Source organism: Callorhinchus milii, unplaced genomic scaffold, assembly GCF_018977255.1.
Source record: "Callorhinchus milii isolate IMCB2004 unplaced genomic scaffold, IMCB_Cmil_1.0 Scaffold827, whole genome shotgun sequence".
Taxonomy (NCBI): domain Eukaryota; kingdom Metazoa; phylum Chordata; class Chondrichthyes; order Chimaeriformes; family Callorhinchidae; genus Callorhinchus; species Callorhinchus milii.
In genome coordinates, this window is record NW_024705568.1 from 12,811 (window position 1) to 34,165 (window position 21,355).

The 21,355-nt window shown below is 51.9% G+C and overlaps 1 protein-coding gene across 1 annotated transcript; it reads left to right on the plus strand.

Moving 5' to 3' along the window:
- The first annotated feature begins 991 nt into the window (after positions 1-991).
- On the plus strand, positions 992-17,340 carry LOC121852498 (RNA-binding protein 39-like). The gene is made up of 5 exons (XM_042346465.1): positions 992-1,028; positions 7,215-7,311; positions 13,858-13,951; positions 14,332-14,410; positions 17,039-17,340. Exons 1-5 carry the CDS (start codon positions 992-994, stop codon positions 17,143-17,145), a joined length of 414 nt encoding a protein of 137 aa, XP_042202399.1. The 3' UTR covers positions 17,146-17,340.
- The last annotated feature ends 4,015 nt before the right edge of the window (positions 17,341-21,355 follow it).

A 21,355-nucleotide genomic window follows, 5' to 3' on the forward strand; every position in this document is an offset into this window, starting at 1 on the left:
GACATTTTGAAGATGTGATAAGGCACTACATCAAATGCAAGGGTTTTTATTATTATTAGATGGGTGCAGGAAGATGCAAAGGGACTTAGATAGATTAAGTGAGTGGGCAAAACTGTGGCAGATAGAGTTCAACATGGGGAAGTGTGAGGTCATGGATCCCAAAATAGCAAAACAGAATATTTTGTAAATGGGGAGAAACCTCAGAACTATGGAGGAGCAAAGAGATTTGGGTGTATACGTACACAAATCACTAAAGACAAGCTCACAGGCACAAAACATTATCAAGAAGGCTAATAGGATGTTGGCCTTTTATCTCAAGGGGTTGGAATATAAAGGAGAGGAAATGAGACTTCAACTATACAGAGCCTTGGTCAGACCCCATATGGAGACTGTGTTCAATTTTGGGCACCGCACCTCAGGAAGGATATATTGGCTCTGGAGAGGGTGCAACACAGATTCACCAGAATGATAGCAGGGCTGAAAGGATTAAATTATGAGGGCAGGTTACATAAGCTTGGTCTCCATTCCCTTGAGTTTGGAAGGTTGAGGGATGATCTGATTGAGGTTTTTAAAATAATAAAGGCATTCGATAGGGTAGCTACAGAGAAACTATTTCCTCTGGTGGGGAATCCAGGACAAGGGGCCAGAATATGAAAGTTAGTCCTGGGCCATTTAGGAGTGCATTTGGAAAGTGGTTTTTCACCAAAAAGGGCAGTGGAAATCAGGACCTCTCCCTCCAAAAAGGCTGTGGATGCTGGGATCCATTCACATCTCCAAGACGGAGATAGCTAGATATTTGTCAGGTTGGGGTATTAAGGGATATGGGGCAAGGGCAGGTAACTGGACTTGAGGTACAGATCAGCCATGATCTTATAGAATGGCAGAACAGGCTCGAGGGGCTGAATGGCCTCCTCCTGTTCCTATGAGAGTTTGTGAGAGAGGGACAGAGTGTGTGAATTATTTAGCTTGTGTTTTTGCAGGTCCTGCAGTGATGAAATCACTCACCATCCGGACACCAACTCAGCAAAGTCAGTCCATCTGCTGTTCTCTGTCTCTCCTGTGTGTCTCTCCTCCTTCTGTCAGTGTCTCAATGCTCTCTCTGCCTCCGTCTCTCTCTCTCTCTTCTGTCTTTCTCTCTGTCTCTCTCTCAAACACACACACACTCTCTCAAACACACACTCTCTCAAACACACACATACTCTCTCAAACACACACTCTCTCAAACACCCACACACTCAAACACACACACTCAACCACATACACATCCTCACACACACTCTCAAACACACACACACTCTCAAACACACACACACTCTCAAACACACACAAACTCCTCTTTCTCACACACACTCTCATCACACACACAATCTCTCTCAAACACACACACTCAAACACACACACACACTCAAACACACACGCTCTCAAACACACACACGCTCAAACACACACAAACTCCTCTCTCAAACACACACTCTCATCACACACACAATCTCTCTGAAACACACACGCTCTCAAACACACACACACTCAAACACACACACTCAAACACACACACTCAAACACACACACTCAAACACACACTCTCAAACACACACACAAAGACACACACACAATCTCTCTCTCAAACACACAAACACTCTCAAACAGACACTCAAACACACACACAATTTCTCGCAAACACACACTCTCAAACACACACACACTCTCAAACACACACACTATCTCTCTCAAACACACACATTCTCTTTCAAACACACACACGCTCTCTCTCAAACACACACTCTCTCAAACACACACATACTCTCTCAAACACACACTCTCTCAAACACCCACACACTCAAACACACACACTCAACCACATACACATCCTCACACACACTCTCAAACACACACACACTCTCAAACACACACACAAAGACACACACACAATCTCTCAAACACACAAACACTCTCAAACAGACACTCAAACACACACACAATCTCTCTCAAACACACACACACACTCTCAAACACACACACACTCTCTCAAACACACACTATCTCTCTCAAACACACACATTCTCTTTCAAACACACACACGCTCTCTCTCAAACACACACGCACTCTCACCCACACACGCACTCTCACACGCACTCTCAAACACACACGCACTCTCACCCACACACGCACTCTCAAACACACACACACTCTCAAACACACACACTCTCTCAAACACACACACTATCTCTCTCAAACACACACATTCTCTTTCAAACACACACACGCTCTCTCTCAAACACACACACACTCTCAAACACACACACACTCTCAAACACACGCACACTCTCAAACACACACACACTCTCAAACACACACACACTCTCTCAAACACACACACTATCTCTCTCAAACACACACATTCTCTTTCAAACCCACACACGCTCTCTCTCAAACACACACACACTCTCAAACACACACACACTCTCAAACACACACACACTCTCAAACACACACACACTCTCAAACACACTCTCACACACATTCACAAACACACACATTCACAAACACACACACAAAGACACACACACAATCTCTCTCTCAAACCCACAAACACTCTCAAACAGACACTCAAACACACACACAATCTCTCTCAAACACACACACACACTCAAACACACACACACTCAAACACACACTCTCAAACACACACACAAAGACACACACACAATCTCTCAAACACACACACACTCTCTCAAACACACACACACTCTCTCAAACACACACACTATCTCTCTCAAACACACACATTCTCTTTCAAACACACACACGCTCTCTCTCAAACACACACACACTCTCAAACACACACACACTCTCAAACACACGCACACTCTCAAACACACACACTATCTCTCTCAAACACACACACTATCTCTCTCAAACACACACACACTCTCAAACACACACACACTCTCAAACACACTCTCACACACATTCACAAACACACATTCACAAACACACACACAAAGACACACACACAATCTCTCTCAAACACACTCAAACACACACACACTCAAACACACACACTCAAACACACACACTCTCAAACACACACACTCTCAAACACACACACAAAGACACACACACAATCTCTCAAACACACAAACACTCTCAAACAGACACTCAAACACACACACAATCTCTCTCAAACACACACACACACTCTCAAACACACACACACTCTCTCAAACACACACACTATCTCTCTCAAACACACACACACACTCTCAAACACACACACACTCTCTCAAACACACACTATCTCTCTCAAACACACATTCTCTTTCAAACACACACACGCTCTCTCTCAAACACACACACACTCTCAAACACACACACACTCTCAAACACACGCACACTCTCAAACACACACACACTCTCAAACACACACACTCTCAAACACACACACACTCTCTCAAACACACACACACTCTCTCAAACACACACACTATCTCTTTCAAACACACACGCTCTCTCTCAAACACACACACACTCTCAAACACACGCACACTCTCTCAAACACACACACTATCTCTCTCAAACACACACACTATCTCTTTCAAACACACACGCTCTCTCTCAAACACACACACACTCTCAAACACACACACACTCTCTCAAACACACACACTATCTCTCTCAAACACACACATTCTCTTTCAAACACACACACGCTCTCTCTCAAACACACACACACTCTCAAACACACACACACTCTCAAACACACACACACTCTCAAACACACACACACTCTCAAACACACTCACACACATTCACAAACACACACATTCACAAACACACACAAAGGCACACACACAATCTCTCTCTCAAACCCACAAACACTCTCAAACAGACACTCAAACACACACACAATCTCTCTCAAACACACACACACACACTCAAACACACACACTCTCAAACACACACACAAAGACACACAATCTCTCAAACACACAAACACTCTCAAACAGACACTCAAATACACACACAATCTCTCTCAAACACACACACACACTCTCAAACACACACACACTCTCTCAAACACACACACTATCTCTCTCAAACACACACACGCTCTCTCTCAAACACACACACACTCTCAAACACACACACACTCTCAAACACACGCACACTCTCAAACACACGCACACTCTCAAACACACACACTCAAACACACACACACTCTCAAACACACTCACACACATTCACAAACACACACATTCACAAACACACACACACAAACTCTCTCAAACAGACAAACACTCTCTCAAACAGACACTCAAACACACACAGTCTCTCTCAAACACACACACACTCTCAAACACACACACACACTCTCAAACACACACACTATCTCTCTCAAACACACACATTCTCTTTCAAACACAAACACCTCTCTCACACACACTATCTCTCTCAAACACACACACACACTCTCTCAAACACACACACTTCTCTCTCACACACACTCTCAAACACACAATCGCAAACACACACATTCTCAAACACACACACACTCTCAAACACAAACGCTCAAACACACACACTCAAACACACACTCTCAAACACGCACACACTCCGTCAAACACACACTCTCTCAAACATACACACTCTCTCAAACACACACGCTCTCTCAAACATACACTTTCTCAAACACACACACACTCTCAAACACACACACACTCTCAAACACACACACAAACAAGCACTCAAACACATACACATCCTCACACACACACTCTCAAACACACACACACTCTCAAACACACACACGCTCACACACACACGCTCAAACACACACACGCTCAAATACACACACACTCCTCTCTCTCACACACACACACTCTCATCACACACACAACACACACAAACACATCTCAAACACACAAACACACACACTCAAACACACACTCTCAAACACACACACACTCTCTCAAACATACACGCTCTCTCAAACACACACTTTCTCAAACACACACACACACACTCTCAAACACACACACACTCTCAAACACACACAATCTCTCTCAAACACACACATTCTCTTTCAAACACAAAAACACCTCTCTCACACACACTATCTCTCTCAAACCCACACACACTCTCTCTCAAACACACAGCTCTCTCAAACACACACACACTCTCTCAAACACACATACACACTCAAACACACTCTCAAACACACACTCTCAAACACACACACTCTCTCACACACACAATCTCTCAAACACACACACACTCAAACACACACACTCTCAAACACACACTCTCACACACACTCACAAACACACACTCACAAACACACACACAATCTCTCTCTCAAACTCACACTCTTTCAAACACACACACACAGTATCTCTCTTAAACGCACTCTCAAACACACACACACTTCTCTCTCACACACACTCTCAAACACACATACACACTCAAACACACTCTCAAACACACATTCTCTCACACACACACTCTCATCACACACACAATCTCTCTCAAACACACACTCAAACACACACACTCTCAAATACACACACACAATCTCTCAAACTCACACACTCTTTCAAACACACACACACACACTATCTCTCTTAAACGCACTCTCTCTGAAACACACACACTCTCAAACACACACACTCTCAAACACACACACTCTCAAACACACACACACATTCTCAAAAACACACTCACCCTCAAACACACACACTCAAACACACACACTCTCAACCACACACTCAAACACACACACACTCCGTCAAACACACACTCTCTCAAACACACACACACTCTCAAACACACACACACTCTCAAACACACACACACACTCAAACACACACACTCAAACACACACAAACTCCTCTCACACACACACTCATCACACACACAATCTCTCAAACACACACACACAATCTCTCTCAAACACACAAACACTCTCTCAAACAGAAACTCAAACACACACTCAAACACATACACATCCTCACACACACACTCTCAAACACACACACACTCTCAAACACACACACGCTCACACACACACGCTCAAATACACGCACACTCCTCTCTCACACACACACTCTCATCACACACACAATCTGTCTCAAACACACACACACACTCTCAAACACAAACGCTCAAACACACATACTCAAACACACTCTCAAACACACACACACTCTCAAACATACACGCTCTCTCAAACACACACTTTGTCAAACACACACACAATCTCTCTCAAACACACACACACTCAAACACATACACTCAAACACACACTCACAAACACACACAATCTCTCTCTCAAACTCACACACTCTTTCAAACACACACACACTATCTCTCTTAAACGCACTCTCAAACACACACACACTTCTCTCTCACACACACACTCTCAAACACACATACACACTCAAACACACTCAAACACACACATTCTCTCACACACACACTCTCATCACACACACATTCTCTCTCAAACACACACTCAAACACACACACTCTCAAACACACACTTTCTCAAACACACACTCTCTCAAACACACACTCTCTCAAACACACACACTCTCAAACACACACACTCTCAAATACACACGCGCTCTCCCAAACACACACTCTCTCAAACACACACACTCTCCCAAACACACACACTCTCACACACACACACTCATCACACACACAATCTCTCTCAAACACACGCACACTCAAATACACACACTCTCAAACACACACACTTCTCTCTCACACACACTCTCTCAAACAGACTCGCAAACACACACGCTCTCCCAAACACACACACCGTGAAATACACACGCACACCTCTAACACTCCTCTCTCACACACACCTCTCTCACACACACTCGCAAACACACTCTCAAACACACACACTCTCAAACACACACACACTCTCAAACACACACACACTTTCTCAAATGCACACTCTCTCTCTGTCAAAGCTCACGGAGAGGTTGTGGGTAAACTTGTGAAGGACCCCCCTCCCCGACCACTGCCATCTCAATGCATCCAACTGTCTAACCTCCTCCATCCCCTTCAATGAGTCAGCCCCCCCCCCCCCGCGCATCCCCCCAACCTCCACACACGAACACTCAATCACACACTCTCAAACACACACACTCTCTCTCTCAACCACACAATCTCTGTCTCTTACTCATTCTCTCTCTCTCTCACAGCTCAGGGAGAGGTTGTGGGGATACCTGTGAACGACCTCCCTCCCCGACCACTGTCATCTCAGTGCATCCAACTGTCTAACCTCCTCCATCCTCTTCAGTGAGTCAGCCCCCCCACCCCGCGCACACCCACCCCGCAACCCCCCCTGCACACCCGACCCCGCAACCTCCCCCGCACACACGCCCCGCACACAAACCCCCCTGCACACACACCTCCCCCGCACACAATCCCCGCGCATCGTCCGCGCACCCCCCCCCCCGCAATCCCCCCGCGCACACACCTACCCAGCACACACACACCCGCACACCCCCTTCACACCCCCCACCCTGCACACTCCCCCGCACACAACACCCCCGCACCCACCCACACCTGCACACACTCCCCCCTGCACACCCCCCCTGCTTACACACACAACCCCGAACGCACACACATCTCTCCCTGCACAGCCTCAAATCTCCCCCACTCCACACCCACTTCCTGCCATGCACACAGACACCTCCCCCTACACACACCTCCCCCCCTGCACACACAACAACAAGATTCCATTTATAAAGCGCCTTTCACGTCAGGAGGACGTCCCAAGGCGCTGCACAGTTGGGTCATGACCCGAGCATTGGGGGGAAATGGTCAGGGTGAGGGGAGGGAAGGGAGGGAGGGAGGAGTGGGGAAATGGTCAGGGTGAGGGGAGGGAAGGGAGGGAGGGAGGAGTGGGGAAATGGTCAGGGTGAGGGGAGGGAGCGAGGAGGGGGGAAATGGTCAGGGTGAGGGGAGGGAAGGGAGGGAGCGAGGAGGGGGGAAATGGTCAGGGTGAGGGAAGGGAGGGAGCGAGGAGGGGGAAGAGAGTCGAGAGGAGAGCTGAAGGCACGGTCAAAGAGAAAGGTTTTGAGACCGGCCTTGAAGGAGGAAAGGGAGGAAGCGGCGAAGGCACTGGGGGATGGAGTTCCAGAGCCTCGGGGCTGAGAGGCTGAAGGCCCGACCACCGATGGTAGGGCGGTTGGGGCGGGGGACGTGGAGCAGACCGGAGCCAGAGGAACGGAGGGTACGGGCAGGTAGGTAGGGGGATAGTAGGTTGGAGAGGTAGGAGGGAGCAAGGCCGTGAATGGCCTTGTAGGTGAGGATGAGGATCTTGAAATCAATCCTCTGGGGGATGGGGAGCCAGTGGAGGCGAGCGAGGGTGGGAGTGATGTGGTCCCGAAGCCTGGTGCGGGACAGTACACGAGCTGCAGAGTTCTGAATGACCTGCAGCTTGTGGAGGGAGGTGGCGGGAAGGCCGGCGAGGAGAGAGTTCCCATAGTCCAGCCTTGAGGTGACAAAGGCGTGAACCAGGGTTTCAGCAGCGTGAGGGGTGAGGTAATGCCGTAGTCTGGCGATGTTCCGGAGGTGATGGAAGGCGGTGCCAGTTGTGGTGCGGATGTGAGGGAGAAAGGACAGCTCAGGGTCGAACAAAACGCCGAGGTTCCTGACTGGCTTTGAGAGGTGGAGAGTGCAGCCTTGGATGCTGATGGTGTCAGCGCCTGAGGTGCGGAGGCGCTGACGTGAGCCAATCAGGAGGGCCTCGGTTTTTCGCACGTTGAGCTGAAGAAAGTTGTCTCTCGTCCAGGACTCGATGTCGGACAGGCAGCTGTCAGGACATCGGTGGTCGTGGAGTTGAGAGTAGAGGAGGAAAGGTAGAGTTGGGTGTCATCCGCATACATGTGGAAGTTAACCCATGTCTGCGGATGATGTCACCAAGGGGGAGCATATAGAGGGTGAAGAGGAGGGGACCGAGGACAGAGCCCTGAGGGACACCACATGAGACAGTACGGGGGGTGGAGGAGAAGCCATTCGTCGAGACAAAGTGAAGACGGTGAGAAAGGTACGACCTAAACCATTCAAGGACAGTGCCTTGAAGGTTGAGGTGGGAGGACAAGCGGTGGAGTAGGATAGCGTGGTCGACCGTATCGAATGCTGCCGATAGGTCGAGGAGGACGAGGAGACAGAGGGAGCCCTGGTCACAGATGGTCAGGATATCATTGGTGACCTTGACCAGGGCAGTTTCTGTGCTAGGGCAGCACGGAAACCTGACTGAAGGGGTTCGAAAAGAGAATGGGTGGAAAGGAAAGAGCGCAGTTGGGAGGCGACAACTCTTTCCAAGACCTTGGAGAGAAAGGGGAGGTTGGAGATGGGCCGGTAGCTTGATAGCTGCGACGCATCAAGGGAGGGTTTTTTCAGGGTGGGCGTGATGATGGCAGTTTTTAATGGAATGGGGACAGAGCCAGAGGAGAGGGACAGGTTGATGATGTCAGTGATATGTGGGGCAAGAAAGTGGAGCTGGGAGATAAGGAGTGGAGTGGGGATGGGGTCAAGGGAGCAGGTGGTTGGTTTTAGGGATAGGATGAGTTCAGTGACAGAGGGTGGGGAAACGGGTACGAAGGTGTGTAGGGGAGGATGGGTAGGAGTCGGAGTGTGGGAGGGAAGGGGTGGGTGGTGGGTGGAAGTTGGAGGGGAAGTGACCGCGGAGCGGATTCCCTTGATCTTGGATTCAAGGAAATCCAGCATCTCCTCGCAGTGAAGGTTGGAGGAGATGACCTGCGCGGGGTGGCGGGGGGACGGAGGAGTCGGGTTGTGGTGGAAAACAGTAGCCTGGGGTTGTTCTTCGCCTCCAGGATTATCCTGGAGTAGAAGGACGACTTGGCCGAGGCTAGAGTGGAGCGGTAAATTTTGAGGAGGTCCAGCCAGATTTGTCGGTGGACCGTTAGGCCAGATTTGACACAGGTGCGTTCAGCAGCCCGCACCTGGCTTTTCAGTGAGCGGAGGTGGGTGGTGTACCAGGGGGAGGAGCGGGAGTAGGAGACAGTGCGGGAAGTGATGGGGGCAAGAGTATCGAGTGTGGAGGAGAGGGTATTGTGGAGGAGGGAGAGAGGAGAAGAGGGGTCGGTGAGGGTTGAAGGCCAGAGGGAGAGGAGTTCAGAGGACTCCAAGGCATCGGTTAGGGATTGTGGGGGTAACTTCTTCCAAGGGCGGTAGAAGATGGTGGTGGGTCTGGTGGAGGTGGGGAGGGGGGTGGAGGTGGTGAAGGAGATGAAGTAGTGGTCAGAGATGGCCTTGTCGGTAATAGTGACATCCGAGACACTGAGGCCCCGGGTGATCACCAAATCGAGTGGGTGGCCGTGACTGTGAGTGGGGGAGTTTATGTGTAAGGAGAGGTTGAGTGAGGAGAGCAGGGAAGAGAAGTCTGTGGAGATGGAGCAGGAGGGGGTGAAGTGTAGGTTAAAGTCGCCCAGGATGATGAGGCGATCGGAGCAGAGGCAAAGAGATGTGAGGAGTGTTGAAATGTCAGAGATGAAGGTGGGAGAGGTTTTAGGGGGCCGGTAGAGGAGGAGGATTTTAAGGGAGAGGAATGAGGGGTGGGAGAGGGTGAGGTGCTCAAAGGAGGGGAAAGAGCCAGTGGAGTAGGGGGATAGGGCAAGTGGTGTCCTTGAGATAAGGGCAACACCACCGCCACGGCGGTTGGGGCGGGGGATGTGGTGGGAGGTGTAGCCGGGTGGCGTGGCCTCCGTGAGGGGGAAGGTGTCGCCTGGGGTGAGCCAGGTTTCTGTTAAGGCCATGATATCAACGTTCTCATCAAGGATGAGATCGTTGATGACCAGGGCCTTGTTGCAGAGGGAGCGGACATTTTGCAGTCCGATGTGGAGGGAGCGGTTGACAGAAGGGTGTGTGGGAGGGGAGGGGGGTCCAGGTTGTGAGGCAGGGGTGGGGGAATGGGGATGAGGGAGGAGAGGTTGACTCCCCGGGTCTGTGTCCGGGGTGGCTGGCGAGTGTGGTGGGGAATGGGGCAGTCGGTGTGGCTGCTGCTGGACAGCCAACGCCGAGTGCCACGGTGAGCCCGGCGGAGGATTCCCAGGCTGGAGCAGAGGGAGGTTGTGGGAGGGTCAAGTGGGGATAGAAGACGAGAGGGACGGAGAGAGAGGAGGAGAGAGCGGGAGAGATGCAGAGGGGGAGGGTTTGGGGGAGAGAGGAGGGGGGCGGGAGGGAGGGGGTGAGGGGGCTCGGGTCAAAGCGGCAGCCATAGTGCGCACGCGGGGACCGGGAGCGAGCGGTCAGGTGGATGGCATTATCCCGTAGATTGGGGCATCGAACCCAACAGGACCATAGTGGGCTCTGATGTGAGCCCTGGGGGGGGGGGGGGGGGGGGGGGCGCAGAGGGTTTTTTTTTTTTTGCGCGCGCACTCACCTGAAAACTAATCTATGACGTCAGCGGTTCCCCCGCTCCGCCTCCAGACCACCCCTTCCCCTCCCCTCCTCCCCCCGGGGCTGAACTCGCTCCGGCGTCGAGTTTAAGTACCTGGGTCAGTAGGCCCAGGCTCCTCCCCGCGCTGTCCTGCCGCCGCTCCCCGACCACACCCCCCCCCCATGCACACACGCAACTCCCACTCCTTGCACAAACACACCACACGCTGCACACACATACCATCAAACACCTCCCTCGCACACACACACACACTAACCCCCACACACACAACACTCCCTGCACATACACCTCCCCCCTGCACACACACCTATCTCCCTGGCACACAAACGTACTCCGCCCCCACCGCACAAACACCACCCCTGCATACACACACTAACCCTCGCACACACATCACCCGCGCACACATTCCCCCAACGCGCACACATTCCCCCAACACCTCCCCTGGCATACACACATCAACCTCCGCAAACATCACCCCACGCATACACACCTCCACCCACACACTCACTGCCCCCCACACACACCTCCCCCAACACATCTCAACACAAAGGGTTTGCAGGTTATGGGGAGAAAGCTGGTGATTGGGGTCAGTGAAAGTGACGCTCTGTCAAAGAGCCGCACAGACTCGATGGGCCGAATGGCCTCCTCTGTGCCGTAACAGTCTATGAATCTATGATTCTATGATCTCCCCTCGCAAACACATACACACCTAACCCTGCATACACGCACCTCCCCCACCGCACAAACACCACCCCATGTACACACATCACCTGCGCACACACACACCTCCCCCCGCACACACCTCCCCAACGCACACACTTCCCGCCCCATGTGCACACACCTCCCCCTAGCATACACACATCAACCCCTGCACACACACCTCCACCCTTCACACACATACCTCCCCTCCTTCTGCACACACACACCATCACACTCCTCCCCCCCATGCGCACATAACTCCCCCATATACACACACCTCCCTCTGCACAAACACACAACTCCCCCTGCACACACATACCATCACACATCTCCCCCTGCACACACACATACCACCACCCCTGCACACACACCTCCTCCCTTCACACACATACCGTACACACACCTCCCCACTGAAGGAGGAGTCAGGGGGTGGGGAGGGGGAGGAGTCAGGGGAGGGGGAGGAGTCAGGGGGTGGGGAGGGGGAGGAATCAGGGGTGGGGAGGGGGAGGAGTCAGGGGGAGGGGGAGGAGTCAGGGGGCGGGAGGGGGAGGAGTCAGGGGGAGGGGGAGGAGTCAGGGGAGAGGGCGGAGCCGGGGGGCGGGAGGTGGGGGGAGGGCCAGGACTGGGGGGATTGGGGAGTGGAGTTTGGGGGTAGTGGTGGAGGGCCAGGACTGGGGGGATCAGGGAGAGGCGTTTGGGGGTGGGAGGGAGGGGTTTGGGGGTGGGGGGGAGGGCCAGGACTGGGCGGATCGGGGAGTGGGGTTTGGGGGTGGGGGGAGGGTCAGGACTGGGGTAATCGGGGAGTGGAGTTTGGGGGTGGGGGGGAGGGTCAGGACTGGGGGGAGCGGGGTTTGGGGGTGGGGGGGGAGAGCAAGGACTGGGGTAATCGGGGAGTGGAGTTTGGGGGTGGGGGGGAGGGTCAGGACTGGGGGGAGCGGAGTTTGGTGCGGGTAAGAACGTGGGCGGCAGAGTTCTGGATGACCTGGATTTTATGGATGGTAGTGGAGGGGAGGCCGGTGAGGAGGGCGTTAGAGTAGTTCAGCCGAGAGGTGACAAAGGCCTGGATCAGGGATTCAGCGGCTTTTGGGGTGAGATATTGGCGGAGACGGGCGATGGGTCAGAGGTGGAAGTGAGCGGCGCTGGTGAGGGACCGGATGTGGGGGAGGAAGAAAAATTGGGGGTTGAACCTGACGCCTGGGTTGTGTAAGGGTTCGGAGAGACACACACTCAGAGATACACACACACTCACATACACACACACTCACAGTGGAGTCCATAGCTCAGTGGTTAGAGCACTCGCTTTGCAAACGAGAGACCTGAGTTCAATTCCAGGCAGAGGGCGAAACCTTGGGCAAGTTTCCTTACTCCTAATAATAATCCCTCCAAAACAAAAAACAATAATAAATTGGTCATTTTCAATCTACGACTGTTTGTGGGACATTGCTGTGCGCAATTGGCTGCCGCGTTCACCCACAATTATACAGTCAATTCACTTTACAGTATATTCTGTGAAGCGCTTTGAGACGTCTGGAAGACGTGAAAAGCGCTATATCAAATGCAAGGATTAGTATTATTATGCATACAGATATACACTCACAGATACATACACTCACATACACAAAAACACACTCAGACACACAAAAAGACACACAGATAGACACATACTGAGCGGATAGGCCCAGACTGCTCTCATTCCCATTCTGCCTCAATCCCAGGGACACCAGTGAGGAACGGGAAGTGATGGAAGATGTGATCGAGGAGTGTAACAAGTATGGTGGCGTCATTCATATTCACCTCAATTCTGCACAGGTCAGAGATCACACACCTCCATCCCTAACCCTGACCTGGGAGTGTGGACGGACGCACAGTGTAGAGGAGCTTTACTGTGTCTGTAACCCTGACCTGGAAGTGTGGACGAACGCACAGTGTAGAGGGAGCGTTACTGTGTCTCTAACCCTGACCTGGGAGTGTGGACGGACGCACAGTGTAGAGGAGCTTTACTGTGTCTCTAACCCTGACCTGGGAGTGTGGACACACAGTGTAGAGGAGCTTTACTGTGTCTCTAACCCTGACCTGGGAGTGTGGGCGCACAGTGTAGAGGAGCTTTACTGTGTCTCTAACCCTGACCTGGGAGTGTGGGCGCACAGTGTAGAGGAGCTTTGCTGTGCTTAACGTTCTGTTTATTTCAGGGTGATGTGTATATAAAGTGCCCAACTGTCCGGGGGGCTGAGCTGATTGTGAATGTGCTAAATGGACGTTGGTTTGCTGGTGAGTTCTGTAGCTGCATGCTTAACCCCTTATTGTCCTCTTCCTCCTGACTCACAGCGGACTTAACCCTTTGCACTTCCCTTTGTCCTCTATCTATCTCTGACACAACAGTCTCGCTGTCTTTCTCTCTCCCCTCCAACATTGGACTTAATCCCTTCCTGCCTCACAGTCCCTATCTGTCAAATGATAATAATAATAATCCTTGCATTTGAGACAGCGCCTTATCACATCATTGAGATGTCTCAAAGTGCTTCACATGATATGGTGTAAAGTGTGTTTTGTGCGTGAATGTGCAACTATGCACAGCAGTGTCCACAAATTTAATTTTTTTTTGGAAAGTTTATTATCCCTGGAAAGCCATCCACCAATCGACTTAACAACCGGGTTCCTGCTTACTGTCAGGTAAACAGAGGCGTGTGGAGTAAGGAAACTTGCCCAACTTCCCCCAGGAATCAAACTCAGGTCCTATTGCAAGGCTAGCTTGTTAGGCAAGCTGCTAACCACGACACTACAGCCTCCACAAATAATAATAATAATACTTGCACTTGATACTTGATCTCAAGTACAGTATAAATTCCCTGTTTGCCTGGAAAAAAATCCTCTGCGCCCCCCCCCCCCCCACCAGGGCTCACATCAGGGCCCACCATGGTCCTGTTGGGTTGGCTGCCCCAGCCCCGGCCCATGGGATAATGTGTCCATCCACCTGACCGCTCGCTCCCGGTCCCCGCGTGCGCAATATGGCTGCCGCTATGACCCGAGACCCTCACCCCCTCCCTCCCTCCTCCCTCCTCTCTACCCCCAAACTCTCCCCCCTACCCCCAAACCCTCCCCCCTCTGCATCTCTCCTGCTCTCTCCTCCTCTCTCTCCGTCCCTCTCACCTTCTATCCCCACTTGACCCTCCCACAACCTCCCTCTGCTCCAGCCTGGGAATCCTCCGCCGGCCGGGCTCACCGCGGCACTCGGCGTTGGCTGTCCAGCAGCAGCCACACCGACTGCCCCATTCCCCACCACACTTGCCACCCACCCCGGACACAGACCCGGGGAGCCAACCTCTCCTCCCTCATCCCCATTTCCCCCACCCCTGCCTCACAACCGGGACCCCCCTCCCTCCCCACACACCCTTCTGTCAACCGCTCCATCCACATCGGATTACAAAATGTCCGCTTGATATCATGGCCTTAACTGAAACCTGGCTCACGGCAGGCGACACCTTCCCCCTCAGGGGCCACACCACCCGGCTACACCTCCCACCACATCCCTCGCCCCAACCGCCGTGGCGGTGGTGTTGCCCTTATCGCAAGGACACCACTTGCCCTATCCCCCTACTCCTCTGGCTCTTTCCCCTCTTTTGAGCACCTCACCCTCTCCCACCCCTCCTTCCTCTCACTTAAAATCCTCCTCCTCTACCGGCCCCCTAAAACCTCTCCCACCTTTATCTCTGATATCTCAACACTCCTCACATCTCTTTGCCTCTGCTCTGATTGCCTCATCATCCTGGGCGACTTTAACCTGCACTTCACCCCCTCCTGCTCCATCTCCTCAGATTTCTCTTCCCTGCTCTCCTCACTCAACCTCGCCCTCCACATCAACTCCCCCACTCACAGTCACGGCCACCCACTCGATTTGGTGATCACCTGGGGCCTCAGTGTCTCGGATGTCACCATCACCGACAAGGCCATCTCCGACCACCACTTCATCTCCTTCACCACCTCCACCCCCCTCCCCACCTCCACCACACCCACCACCATCTTCTACCGCCCCTGGAAGAAGTTACCCCCTCAATCCCTAACCGCTGCCTTGGAGTCCTCTGAACTCCTCTCCCACTGGCCTTCAACCCTCACCGACCCCTCTTCTGCTCTCACCCTCCTCCACAACACCCTCTCCTCCACACTCGACACTCTTGCCCCTATCACCTCCCGAACTGTCTCCTACTCTCGCTCCTCCCCCTGGTTCACCACCCACCTCCGCTCACTGAAGAGCCAGGTGCGGGCCGCTGAACGCACCTGGGTCAAATCTGACCTAACGGTCCACCGACAAATCTGGGTGGACCTCCTCAAAATTTACCGCTCCACTCTAGCCTCGGCCAAGTCGTCCTTCTACTCCAGGATAATCCTGGAGGCGAAGGACAACCCCAGGCTACTGTTCTCTACCACATCCCAACTCCTCCGTCCCCCCCGCCACCCCGCGCAGGTCATCTCCTCCAACCTTCACTGCGAGGAGATGCTGGATTTCCTTGAATCCAAGATCAAGGGAATTTGCTCCGCGGTCACTCCCCCTCCAACTTCCACCCACCCCTTCCACAGGAATCTTGTTGTTGTTGTTGTTGTTGCCTCCCTGTTGATATGCGACCAGATAAAACACGATACTGTACATTTCCTTGAACCATCACCTTCTGATGGTGGAAATAGCCATTTTGTCAATATAAAATATGATAATAATACATTATCTGTGTTTGTCACATTGTCAAGACGCCTGAAACCGCTTCACTGTACTGTGAAGTATAGTGACCGTGTGTTTTGTGGGCGAAACATGGCAGCCAATTGTGCACAGCGACATCCCCACAAACAGTTGTGGATTATTACTCTACATTACTAACCACTCACACTCTTGCTCTCCCTCCCCGACAGGTCGAATGATATCAGCTGTGTTTGTACCTGTCGCTCGTTATCACAAACTATTCCCAGAATCTGTATCTGCCTGTCGGCTTGTGTTGGGATCTCACAGAGAAAAATGAGAAACAATCAAGACTCCAAGATCGCACAAGCAAAACATTATCCACTCTCTAACACTGGGCTCAGCCTCACTGTCTCCTCTGTCACTAACACTGGGATCAGCCTCACTGTCTGCTCTGTCTCTAACACTGCGATCAGCCTCACTGTCTCCTCTATCTGTAACTAAATTGAGCCTCAAAGAGATTATTAAACATCAATCTGTTGTGTGATATCCTGATTTGAAACAGAGAGGGTGTGAGGGAGAGAGGGAGAGAGTGTGAGAGAGGGAGAGTGTAAGAGAGAGAGGGGGAGACTGGGAGAGAGGGAGAGAATGTGTGAGAAAGGAAGAGATTGAGAGAGAGAGGGGGTAAGTGTGAGAAAGAGAGGGAGAGAATGTGAGAGAGAAAGGGAGGGAGTGAGGGAGAGAGATTGTGAGAGTGTGAGAGGGAGGGGAGAGTGTGAGAGAGGGAGAGAGAAAGGGAGAGATTGTGAGAGAAGGAGAGAATGTGAGAGAAAGGGAGGGAGTGAGGGAGAGAGATTGTGAGAGTGTGAGAGGGAGGGGAGAGTGTGAGAGAGGGAGAGAGAAAGGGAGAGATTGTGAGAGAAGGAGAGAATGTGAGAGAAAGGGAAGGAGTGAGAGAGAGATTGTGAGAGCGTGAGAGGGAGGGGAGAGTGTGAGAGAGTGCGAGAGAAAGGGAGAGATTGTGAGAGAGGGAGAGTATGTGAGAGAGTGAGAAATGGAGAGAGTAAGAGGGAGAGAGTGCGAGAGAGAGGGAGAGTGTGAGAGAAAGGGAGGGAGTGTGAGGGGTGAGAGAGTGTGAGAGGGAGAGTGTGTGAGGGAGGGGGAGAATGTATGAGAGAGGGGGAGAGGGAGTGTGAGAGAGGTCGAGAGTGAGAGAAAGAGGGGGAGAGAGGGGGAGAGTGAGAGAGGGAGAGTGTGAGAGAGGGAGAGAGTGTAGAAAGGAAGAGATTGAGAGAGGAAAAGTGTGTGATAAAGAGAGGGAGAGAATGTGAAAGAGAGTGAGAGAAAGGAGAGTGCGAGAGAGTGAGAGGGAGAAACTGAGAGCGTGAGAGGGAGAGAGAGAGGGTGAGAAAGAGGGAGAGGGGGTGAGAGAGTGAGAGAGAAAGGGAGAGATTTTGAGAGAGGGAGAGTGTGTGAGAGAGGGAGAGAATGTGAGAGAGAGAGGGAGAGAGTGTAAGAGAGAGAAAGGAGAGAAAATGAGTCCTGTAGCTCAGTGGTTAGAGCACTCGCTTTGCAGATGAGAGACCTGAGTTCAATCCCCGGGGGGTCAGGGCCAAACCTTGGGCAAGTTTCCTTACTCCACACAGAGCCTAATAATAATCCCTCCAAAACCTCAAACAATAATAAATTGGTCATTTTCAATCTACGACTGTTTGTGGGACATTGCTGTGCGCAATTGGCTGCCACGTTCGCCCACAAATATACAGTCAATTCACTTTACAGTGTGTTCTGTGAAGCGCTTTGGGACGTCCTCCTGACGTGAAAAGCGCTATATCAAATGAAAGGATTAAGGAGAGAATGTGAGAGAGTGTGAGAGAAAGAGGGGGAGAGTGTGAGAGAAAGGAAGAGATTGAATGAGAGGTAAAGAGAGGGAGAGAGTGTAAGAGAGGAAGAGATTGAGAGAGAGAGAGGGAGGGGAAAGTGTGAGAAAGGGAGAGTGTGTGAGAGCGAATGGGAGAGAGAGAGAAAGAGGGAGGGAGTGTGAGGGGTGAGAGTGTGAGAGCAAGGGAGAAACAGAGAGAGAGGGAGAGTGTGTGAGGGAGGGAGAGACTGTGTGAGAGGGAGAGAGTGAGAGAAAGAGGGGAGAGTGTGAGAGAGAAAGGGAGAGATTGTGAGAGAGGGAGAGTGTGTGAGGGAGGGAGAGAATGTGTGAGAGAGAGGGAGTGTGAGAGAGAGAGAGAAAGGGGGAGAGTGAGAGAGAGAGGGAGAGTGTGAGAGAGGGAGAGAGTGAGAGAGAAAGAAGGAGAGAGTGCGAGAGAAAGGGAGAGATTGTGAGAGAGAGGGAGAGTGTGAGAGAGAAGGAGAGAATGTGAGAGAGAGAGTGTAAGAGAGAGAAGGGAGAGAGAAAAGGAGTCCTGTAGCTCAGTGGTTGGAGGACTCGCTTTGCAAGTGAGAGACCTGAGTTCAATTCCCGGCAGAGGGCCAAACCTCGGGCAAGTTTCCTTACTCCACACAGAGCCTAATAATAATCCCTCCAAAACCTCAAACAATAATAAATTGATCACTTTCAATCTACGACTGTTTGTGGGACATTGCTGTGCGCAATTGGCTGCCGTGTTCGCCCACAAATATACAGTCAATTCACTTTACAGTGTGTTCTGTGAAGCGCTTTGGGACGTCCTCCCGACGTGAAAAGCGCTATATCAAATGCAAGGATTAAGGAGAGTGTGAGAGAGAGAGGGAGTGAGGGAAATAATATGTGAGAGAGGGAGAGAGTGTGATTGTGAGAGAGAGAGTGTGAGAGAGAGTGAGAGAAAGAGGGAGAGGGTGAGAGAGAGGGGGAGAGTGTGAGAGAAAGGAAGAGATTAAGAGAGAAAGAGAAAGAGTGTGAGAAAGAGAGAGAGAGAGTCTAAGAGAGGAAGAGATTGAGAGGAAGAGAGGAGGGGGGAAAGAGGGAGAGAATGTGAGAGAGAGGGAGAGAGAGTGAGAGAAAGAGGGAGAGAGAGAGAGTGTGAAGGAGGGGGAGAGAATGTGAGAGATGGAAAGAGTGTGAGAGAGAGAAAGGGAGAGTGTGAGAGAAAGAGAGAGAGAGAGAGAGAGAGAGAGAATGTGTGAGAGAGGGCGAGAGTGTGAGAGATAGGGGAAGAGTGTGAGAGAGAGAGTGTGTGAGAGTGAGAGAGAGCGGGAGAGAGTGTGAGAGAAAGGGAGAGAGTGAAAGGAGAGTCATCTCCTTTACCACCTCCACCCCCCTCCCCACCTCCACCAGACCCACCACCATCTTCTACCGCCCCTGGAAGAAGTTACCCTCACAATCCCTAACCACTGCCTTGGAGTCCTCTGAACTCCTCTCCCTCTACCCCTCTTCTCCTCTCACCCTCCTCCACAACACCCTCTCCTCCACACTCAACAACAGCAACAACAAGATTCCATTTATAGAGTGCCTTTCACGTCCCACTCGACACTCTTGCCCCCGTCACCTCCTGTAGTGTCTCCTACTCTCGCTCCTTCTCCTGGTTCACCACCCACCTCCGCTCACTGAAGAGCCAGATACGGGCCGCTGAACGCACCTGTCTCAAATCTGGCCTAACAGTCCACCGACAAAATCTACCGCTCCACTCTAGCCTCGGCCAAGTCGTCCTTCTACTCCAGGATATTCCTGGAGGCGAAGAACAACCCCAGGCTTCTGTTTTCTACCACATCCCGAGTCCTCCATCCCCCCCACCACCCCACGCAGGTCATCTCCTCCACTCTTCACTGCGAGGAGATGCTGGATTTCCTTGAATCCAAAATCAAGGGAATCCGCTCCGTGGTCACTCCCACTCCAACTCCCACACGCCCCCCACTCCCTCGCTCCCACACTCTGACTCCTACCCATCCTCCCCTACACACCTTCGTACCCGTTTCCCCACCCTCTGTCACCAATCATCCTATCCCTGAAACCCATCACCTGCTCCCTTGACCCCATCCCCACTCCACTCCTTATCTCTCAGCTCCACCTCCTTGCCCCACTTCTCACAGACATCGTCAACCTGTCCCTCTCCTCTGGCTCCGTTCCCATTCCCCTAAAAACTGCCACCATCACTCCCACTTTGGAAAAACCCTCCCTTGATGCAGCGCAGCTATCAAGCTACCGGCCCAGCTCCAACCTCCCCTTCCGGTCAAAGGTCCTTGAAAGAGTTGTGGCCTCCCAGCGGCTCTTTCCTCTCCACCCATTCATTATTCGAAGCCCTTCAGTCGGGTTTCCGTGCTGCCCATAGCACAGAAAGTGCCCTGGTCAAGGTCACCAATGACATCCTGACCATCTGTGACCAGGGCTCCCTCTGCCTCCTCGTCCTCCTCGACCTATCGGCAGCATTCGATACGGTCGACCACGCTATCCTACTCCACCGCTTGTCCTCCCACCTAAACCTTCAAGGCCCTGTCCTTGAGTGGTTTAGGTCGTACCTCTCCCACCGTCTTCATTTTGTTTCCACAAACGGCTTTTCCTCCGGCCCCCGCACTGTCTCGTGCGGTGTCCCTCAGGGCTCTGTCCTCGTCCCCTCCTCTACCCT